Here is a 9,827-nt window from a genome sequence, read left to right as displayed (position 1 = left end):
TTCCTGCATTTCAACAGTGACTACACTCCAAAAATACTTCATTGACTGTAAAGTGCTTTGAGATGTCCCGTAGTTGTGAAAGGTGCAAAATAAATACAAGTTTTTCTTTTCTTCTTTAACCTTCCTCTGCCAGAAAAGAATATAAGTTTCAGAAGATATTTTACAAATAGTTTAACTTTCTATGGCTACGATCAGTCCATGCAACTGTGATGAAAAATTGATGAGAGGAGTGCAGAATTCAAGGTTAAAGTATTGCTATTCATATATTAAACTTAAAAAAAATACATGTCAAATAGTAACATTCTGAGGGGTGTCCATTTCAAAGCACATAAAATTGATATTTTTAAAATATGTTTATCATAAGCTTTATTTTTCAGAAAGTTGAAACCCAAGTTTGTATGCTAACCTGCATTGGAGTGTTACAACATGGTTGAGGATGGCGCTAGTTCTTATTGCTGATCCAGTAGTAAGTAGTTAGTTTATTATAGTTAATTCATGAGATGTCAGTTAGTTGGGTTAGAATGGAAGGAAGACTGCCTATATTTTAATGAATGATAAATCATAATGTATGACTAAGTTGTAAAGGGATTTATTTCATATTTCAAAATCTGTTCAGATTAGAACGCATAGCTCTCATGGTATAATTGGTGACAAACATAAATTAATCCAATCTATCCTGTAGTAATTGGCCTATCTCGTTCACTGGCACTTATCACCATCTCAAACCTACATTAGCAAACATGGAGCACTGATAATACTGTAAAGTATCATTGTGACCAGAAATGCTATTTTCCTATTTGTATTGGGTGGTAAAATTACCAGCAATCTTAAAATTCTCTCCTAGTGGATTATAAAATACACTGTTCCCAAGGCAACTGTAACTGAGACGTTGGTTTTTCATAATCATGAGAGTTCTGATATGACAAACTGATCTGTTTTGGAAACAATCATTTCAATTTTTGAGTCTGAAATTTCAGCATTCAATCAATTTTATTGTTATCCTTGCAGAGAAAAAAATTTACCTCCTTCAATTCAACTTGGGAATTTATACAGAGAAGAATTAAAATATTTGGATTATTTACAAATATTAAAGAAGCTAACAGTACAGGGAATAAAGCTGTTTTCATCTTAATTGTGAAGAGAGCAAGAGAATTGTCATTTGCAGTTAATACTAATTAACAGCTGTAGTTTGAGTGCTCTCATTTTGCACAAAATGGTTGCTGTATTTGCCTACATAAGCACTTCAAAGTAACTGATTGTGTTTGAAATGCTTTGTAGTATTTCTGAGGGATGTGATAAGGTGCTATATAGATACAAGACTTTTATCTTTCATTTGTAAGTGTTGCATTTCCAATGGACTGTCACATTTAATGGACAATTCCTGAAAACCAAAACCAATTCTACTGACCTTGTGTTAAACAGCAACTTGCACTTGTATAGTGCTTTTAATGTAGAAAGATGTCCCAAGCTGCTTTGCAGGGGCATAATGAGACAAAAATTGACACCAAGCCAAATAAGCTGATATGATGAATGACTAAAAGCTTGGTTAATGAGGTAGGTTTTAGGAGGATCTTAAAGGAGGAGAGAGAGCAGTAGAGATGCGGAGAAGTTTCAGGAGTAAATTACAGAGCTGAAATGGCTGAAAGTCCGGCTGCCAATGTTGGTGATGAAGGGGCCAGGGGAATGCACAAAAGGCGAGATTTGGAGGAATACTGAGTTCTTAGAGAGTTGTAGTGCTGGAGGATGGGGAGACTGTGGCCATGGAGGGATTTGAACATGAGGTTGAGAATTTTAAAATCCAAGGATTGATGGAGGCGACCCAATGTAGGCCAAGGTGCACAGGGATAATGGATGAGCAAGACTTGGTGTGGGTTAGAATAACAGCGGCAAAGTTTTAGATAAATTTAAATTTTTGGAAGGTGGAAGGCCAGGCAGTAAAGCATCGGAACAGTCGCATCTGGAGGTAACCAAAAGATGGATGAGGGTTTCAGCAGTAGCTAAACTGAGGCAGAGGCAGAGATGGGCACTGTTACAGAGGTGGAAATAGGCAGTCTTTGTGATGGAGAGGATATGGGATTTAGAAGCTGAGCTTCAGGGTTAAATATGATGGCGAGTTTGTGAACAGTCTGGTTCAGCCTGCAACAGTGGTCCGGGAGGGGAATGGAATCAGTGGCGAAGGAATGGATTTTGTGGTGAGGGCTGAAGAAAACGGCTTTGGTCTTCCCAATGTTTAACTGGAGAAAATTGCTGCTTATCCTGAACTGGATGTTGAACAAGTAGTCTGACAACACAGAGGCAGTGGAGGGCTCAAGGGAGGTGTGGTGATTTGAGCTGAATGTCATCAGAAGACAAATAGAACCTGATGTCATGTCTTTGGATGATGTTGCTAAGGGACAGCATGTAGATGAGATCTAAGAGGGGGCCGAGGATAGATCTTGGGAGGCTCCAGGGTAATGTTGTGGGAGTCGGAGGGAAATCCATTACACAAGGCTCTTTGGCTACAACTGGATAGGCAGTCCCACTCAGCTAGACAATGGACAAGAGGCATTGGAAGAGGATGGTGTGGTGCGATCTCTCCTCATAAGACAATCCCACCATCCCAGAGATTAGTCTGGTGAACCTCTGCTGCACTCCCTCTATGGCAGGTATATCCTTCCTTATTTGATAAGGAGACCAAAACTGTACACAATACTCCAGGTGTGGTCTCACCAAGGCTCTATACAATTGCAGCAAGACATCTTTACTCCTGTACTCAAATCCCCTTGCAATGAAGGCCAACATATCATTTGCCTTCCCAATTGTTTGCTGCACCTGCATACGAGATAGAAAGGTGGGTATTTTAAGAAGGGGTGGATGATGGCAGATTTGAAAGGGAGAGAGACAGTATGAGGACAAGGAACAAGGAACAGTTTACAATATCAGCGAGCATGGGGGTCAGGAAGGGAAGTTACATAATCAGCAGTTTAGTAGGAATAGGATCGAGAAAACAGGAGGTGGTTCTCATGTACAAGTCGAGGCTGAAGAGAGCATCAGGAGAGAAGCTAGAGAAAGATGCAAGTTCAGGGCTACGGAAGGGGAAACCTTAGAGGAAGCTTGGCTTGGAGGGCAATGGGCAGGGAGGGAAGACGCAGAGGCAGCAGAGGGAGCCAAACAAATGGTCTCAATCTTAATGACAAAGAAGTTCCTGAGCTTTTTGCATTTGTTAGGTTTAAAACAGTATTCTGATTGCATGTTGAGAGTAGATTAAATAGAGAGAATGCAATTTAACAACCATTGTTTCATCCCTTTGACAAATCCTTTCAATGTCACATAGCCATTTAGGGGAATTTTGCAAATATTCTTCTTGAGGACTCCCTATCCTTACTTCTGAAGAACAGTGTCAACTAGCCAAAGGAAAACACTGCTGTCATTGCACAAAACTTTGTTATGAATGTACACTGACAGAAATAATGTGCTAGTCAGTCAACTTATAAAAATTCTCAAGGCACAGTGCTCACCTCATGCTGAGGCGCAGACTGAAAGAAATCTGATAACCTCACAGATCACCTGTATCCCTCTCATGTAACTCTGAAATCAAATTTTGTTACAATGTGGACTCTATGGGTAAATAACCTAATTGATAAATCAGATTAAAGTAATCAATATTGTATGAACGTATGAAATTGATGGGCAGGAAAAGACCAGCTGGTCTGTCAAGCCTGCCCACACCTGGTTTGGCTCAGTAAAACCTGACTATATTTCCAGTCTATAATATGTAGTCCACATTGGTAGCAGGGATAAATAACCAACATTTCCCAGATGCATGTAGATCTTTGTGCCTATTTATATCTGCACATTCGCATGTTCAATCGTTATGTGAGAGACACTGAATAAGGATAGCTGATTTCATATTAAGCTAATTGCCATGCTGGCACCATTGCTTCCTGACACACAGGTACGCACAGCCAGTGACAAACCTGAAATACATTTCTTAAATTTACTAAGGCCAGTGGCTGGAAAGACCCATGGGGCCCCAGGCGACATAAAAGCGGCAAAGATGTGATCAGTCACAAGAATTAAACACGCATAAGAGAATGAGAGGGAAGGATAGTAATAACGGACAGAAAGGGGAGAGAGGAGTAAATGAGTGTGCATTCTTTTTTTTGATTCATTCACAGGATGTGGGTGTCTTTGGAAAGCCAGCATTTATTGCCCATCCTTAGTTGCCTTCGAAGGGGGTGGTGAGCCACCCTCTTGACATCTGAGAGGCATGCTAGGCCTTTCAGAGGGCAGAAAAGAATGAACCACATTACTGCCGGTCTGGAGTCATATATAGGCCAGACCAGGTAAGGATGGCAGATTCCCTTCCCTAAAGGACGTGAGTGAACAAAACAGATTTTTACAACAATCTGGTGGTTCCATGGTCACTATCACTGATATTTTTTCCATATTTATTTCATTAACTGAATTTAAGTTCCCTACCTGCTGTGCTGGGATTTTACTTCATAGCTCAAGATCATTAGTCTAGACCTCTGGATTACTAGCTTAGTAACATAACCCCTATGCTACCATTCACACTAACATTGTTCACGTATTTGGAGTCTTTAGTTTCTTCGTACTTTATTTTCAAAAGTACAATAAGTTGTCTTTGATTTCATGTTAATTGTTTGACTATATTTTATTATATCCTGGCCTATGTTAATACAGTTTGATTGTGGTGCCTTGACACTTGTCCACATTTTTCTCTGTCCTTATAAACCTGAATGTCTAATTGAAGGTAGTGAGGAACCTCATCAAGAAACGTGGATTTTTTTCATACTTAAAAAAATCAGAATTTATGTGAGGTTCCTCATTACAAAATCAATTAAGTTCCGATGAAGGGTCACTGACCCGAAACGTTAACTCTGCTTCTCTTTCCACAGATGCTGCCAGACCTGCTGAGTGGTTCCAGCCTTTCTTGTTTTTATTTCAATTAAGTAAAATGTGTTCTAGTTAATAACTAGTTTTAATATAAAATTCAGAAACATTTCGAGGATGCGTACGTCTCTCAAGAATATGCATGTGTGGAAGTTCACGAACCAACCACCGGCGATGCAGAGCTACAGCAAGAAATGGAGTTACAACGGAAAATCCTAATGGATGACGATGAATAGGACAGTGGGGACTGGTACCCTCCAGGTGTTGAAGGCTGTTTCTAGACAAATAGAGACCATCAAAGGCACCTAGGTGGGATCAAGGGAAGGATTCTTAAAAGGGTTTTGAAGAATCATAGGGGGGCTGTGAGAACAGAATTTTAGATTTTAGAAATTTTAGATTTTAGAATTTTTAAGAGCCGAATTATATGGGGATTACATTTAAGATGAAATAATTAATCAATCATGTATAGCTAACAAGCTAGCTTCAGTGCTGCAGGGAGGGACAGCTTATCAGTAATGACTTCATAATTTCAGGGCTGCAGAGGCAACTGATCAGCAGAAAGAGACATTAAAACTAGATCAGCAGAGAGAAGGTTATCATAGAATGATAAAAGGAGGGAATGTGGAAGTGAGCAGAAAGGCATGGCACTATGTTCGATGGGAAATTTAGCCAAGTTAGGAATAAAAGCTTGTTTTTGTAGGACAAGGAAATAGATCAGCAGAATTCAGCATCTGTATTTGTGTAGTCACGCCGGCAGGCTGCAGGCAGTTAATCGCACCCCTTACAGGAAATAGACTTTAGAATAGACTAGACATAGGTAGATTGTGCAATGATATTAAGAACACGATGGGCTGTTAATCTCAGTAATTAGTATGTAAAACGAACAGAATGTGCTGCTAATGTGCTGTTAACCTGTACCGGTAACCTCAACAATAAGTATGTAAAACGAACAGAATGTACTGCTAAATGTGCTGTTAACCTCAATAAATGGTTTAACAAAGAGGTATAGCACGAAGCTGAGTTGTATCGCACTGATTGGTTGAACAAGGAGGTATAGCATGAATCCTAAATGTATAAACGATAGTATCTGTAACACGAGGGCACTTACTCTGGTGGACCCGACAGACTCTGTTGGAGTCAGTACCGCTGTACCAGACTAAGTCTGCCGGCTAGTGCGCAAATAAAGTAATTGATTTTAAATGGTGTCGAGACTTCTTTACCTATACAGGTCTGAACCGATTCTTACACATGGATGGGGAATGGAATGACACTATTTGAAAAGTGTGCACAATTTTTATTTTGTTGCCTATGCCCTAATTAAAAGATATGATTTTTAAAAATTGTAATTGAACAGTATGTGTAACAAAATAGATGAATTTGCTCATTTTATAAAATATTCAATAAATTGAAAGTCAAAACATAGATCTGCAGATTAAAGCATTAAGTTGTGTCAGGTCTGTCAAGTCTCTTATTTTGCAGAGATACCCTGTTGCCTTACTGAAACTAATACTGCCCCATTCATTAACGTGAATGCACACTCAAATTATTGTTACATTTCACTTAAGAAAAGCGAGATGTTAATTGCCCAACAGCAGCCCGCGGCTGGGGTTTGTGCGCATGCGCGCCCAGCAAGGGGGCGTGGATCTGCCAATCTAGTTTGCTTCACCTTCCAAAAGGTGGAAAGTTGGGGTGGAGGGGGGGGGGGGAAAGATGGTGTAGATCGGGTGTAAAGTTGCACAGGAGGTGGGGAGAAAAGCTGGCGACTCAGGCATTCATTTTTAATCATTACTCCAAGGTATGTTGAGGCAGTTAGAGTGTAGGGATAGTGCGGGAGAGGGTGTGAGTTCCGCTCGATCCCCCCCCTCCCCCCCTAATTCTCTTCCAGAGCGGAGAGTGGTAGGCGCGCGGGGGCGGGGCGGGGCGGACGCGCGCGCGCGCGCGGGGCGGACGCGCGCGCGGGGGGCTGGGCGGGCCGGGGTTGTGCGCCGCGAGACGGGGAGGCGACGCAGCGCAGCTTCTCCTGTCCTTTAGTCGGCGCCGCTCAAAGTCATCGCGCCGCCTCAGCAGCACAACATTCACACTGTCAACCTCCTCTGCTTTATATATAATTTTTTTCTATTTTGTTTATAGAGAGGGGGGGAAAAAAAAATCAAACAGTTCTTTGTAGAAATTGGGGGAGGAAACCAAAGAGCAAGAGGATGAACATGTCAGTGATTTCTCTTCAGGAGTATGACTTTGAGAAACAGTTCGATGAGAGAGGAGCCATAGAATGGATGCAGGAGAACTGGTGAGAGAATGTAATGCATTGCAGGTGTATAAACCCACAGTATTTTATTTTACCTCGTTTAAGATATATATGCACAAAAAACCATATAAACGTTTTTAAAAAATAGATCCCGAAATGGGCTTCATTTTATCAATATTCATAGAAAGCTGAGATCCATCTGCTCCCGAAGAGTAGGAACAGCTGATGGAAGACCCATGAAGCTATTTGTGGATTTTTTTCTTGCATTTTAACAGCCTCCCTTGCAATGAAAGCTTAGATCTGTGACCTAATTTTATTTGACAGTGTGGAGTAATCAGGGTGTAACCGTGTTATTAGAGCAGCAGGTGAAGAGACTGAAAGAGGGTGGGTATATTCAATATAATGCAGACTGTACTCACATGAGACACAGTAAAAACATTCATTACAGTAATAATCAATCCGTATGGTGATACTAATTGCTCAACTGGTGTTTCAGGAACCACAGAGCTGGCTTGTAATGTTCTGTGTCTCCTACAGGAGAGCATTGATTGCAGAATTTCACTTTGTGTAGAGACCTGTCAGATGCACTGAACCAATATGCTGAATTTAAAAAGAGAAAATGCTGGAAATGCTCAGTAGGTCGAGCAGCCTCTGTGTAGAGAGAAATAAAGTTAACGTTTCAGGTTGGTGACCCTTCATTGACCTGAAATGTTAACACTCTTTCACTCTACACAGAGGCTGCTCGACCTACTGAGCATTTCCAGAATTATGGTTTTTTATTTCAAATTTCCAGCATCTGCAGTATTTTGCATCAATAAGCTAACACGAATGGTTACATGGGGCCATAATTATCTCAAAAGCTGACGATAGATAAAATTACACTTACTGTGATAATTTGAAGCCTGCATAATGAGAAATTATGTTAAAGAATGTAAAGAATTGTTGTCATCTTTGTGGCAATGGTGTCTATTGATGCTGCATAAATAGTCCCCTATTTACAGGAGATTATATGACGTTATTAAATGAACGTATTTGGAATTGTAATGGCGTGGACAGTCTTTTGTCCTGCATCCAACGACTTAGCAACAAAGCTAAACGTTGATGTAAACTGCTTTACTTAGCAACCAAACTGTGTGAGTATGATTAGTTTAAATGCAGTACGTATTTCATCCTGCACTCATCCATCACATCAGAAACAACAGAAAAATATTGTTTATCCACAGATAAATAACATTACTGTTCCTGGCCAGTCATTACATCTAGTCATTAAATCTATTTCTGGACCAGATATCTCAGCCGTGATGAAGCGACTACCTCGAGGTTACTGTGGGATGCAGATAATCCATAAGTGACCCTGATTTTGTAATCCATGAGTGAAGAAATCACAACTGGGTTAATGCAGCGCCTATCAATAGCAACACATATGTTTTAGCATGCCATCGGCGAAGACTTTCTCCTGTCTCTCAAGTTCTGCAAAATTATGTTGACATTGTGCAACCGTGAAACTGTGTTTGCCTAACGTTAAAGGGAAAGGACTGTAAATCACACCAATTTCAAAACATGGTGATGTGCATGGGATCTGTTGTGGGGTTATTCTAAATAGACTTTGTTTGCAGAAGCTCAAGGTATTGCATATTTCTGCTCAAGTGTGCTGTATAGGATGAAATGCTAGTAACTGGAGGAAATGTACGTTTGAGCATTATTAATGACAGAATCATCAATGTTACAGATTCACCACCAACTGCCTGTGAAAAATGTTTTAGTTGGACTTAGACTTCTGCAACCTTGGAAGGAGATGTCTTTCGTGCACTGAATGCAACAAATTTCAGATTTTACCGTACCAAAAGAGTACGGAAGAAATTGCTCTTTCTCCTCTCCCTCCTTTTACTGCTGCAGTTTTTGAAACTGCTGAGCTTCAGGAGGCAACCCAACAATAGACTAAACACAAAATAAAGTGGAAATCGAAAGACAGAATAAGCTGGAATTACTCAGCAGATCAGGCAGCATCTGTGGGAAAACAAGTTAGATGACATTTCAGGTCTTAAGACTCTTCTTCATGACCTCAACCATCTGCTTTGTTTTTCCACAGACTTGCTTGGTGTTTCCAGTTTTTTTTGTGTTTTTAACTACAGGCTGATCAGGTTTTCAGGGAGGACCTGATACAGTGACAATTCACTCTCAACTGTCACCAGCTGAACTCAGAGTTCAGAATTAGCAAAAAGGTGTTCATGTATTTACTTCTAAAAAGAATTTATTTTTGACTATTATAAGGAATGGGAATTATAGCGAACAGTTCCTTTAGCATTGGAATTGAAGGAAATAAACAAACAAAGGGAAATAAACCTGCAGGGATAGAGCAGGGAAATGGGACTGATTGGATTGCTCTAAGCCAGCATGGATCTGATGGGCTGAATTGCCTCTTCCTGTGCCATTATGACTCTATAAGATGCATTACTTCTATTGTATAGTCATTTTTAATGCTAGATAATTTTCAATGAGTTTTAAGGACTTGACACTTAACACGTAAGCATTCCTACCAATAGTTATTAATAGTTTTCTTTTTACATATTTTTGACCTGTCGTTAAAAAATGCAGCATATTGGTTTTAAAAATGCATTTTATGGTTGCAAAGGATCTTTGTCTTAGACAGTTTTTTGTGTAATCTTAACTGTCCCAAGGTTTATTC

General features: G+C 40.1%; 1 protein-coding gene across 1 annotated transcript in view; it reads left to right on the top strand.

Annotated features, from left to right (window-relative positions):
* Window positions 1-6,963: 6,963 nt before the first annotated feature.
* LOC137355330 (very long chain fatty acid elongase 6-like) overlaps window positions 6,964-9,827 on the top strand; it is a 79,203-nt gene continuing 76,339 nt past the window's right edge. Inside the window, exon 1 of the mRNA XM_068020320.1 lies at window positions 6,964-7,183. Coding sequence (XP_067876421.1) covers window positions 7,095-7,183 — 89 coding nt within the window. The 5' untranslated portion in view covers window positions 6,964-7,094. The remainder of the gene's footprint in view (window positions 7,184-9,827) is intronic.

Source organism: Heterodontus francisci, chromosome 42, assembly GCF_036365525.1.
Source record: "Heterodontus francisci isolate sHetFra1 chromosome 42, sHetFra1.hap1, whole genome shotgun sequence".
Lineage (NCBI taxonomy): Eukaryota > Metazoa > Chordata > Chondrichthyes > Heterodontiformes > Heterodontidae > Heterodontus > Heterodontus francisci.
Note: the sequence above shows the minus strand (reverse complement) of the source record. Positions and strands in the feature narration are given on the sequence as shown.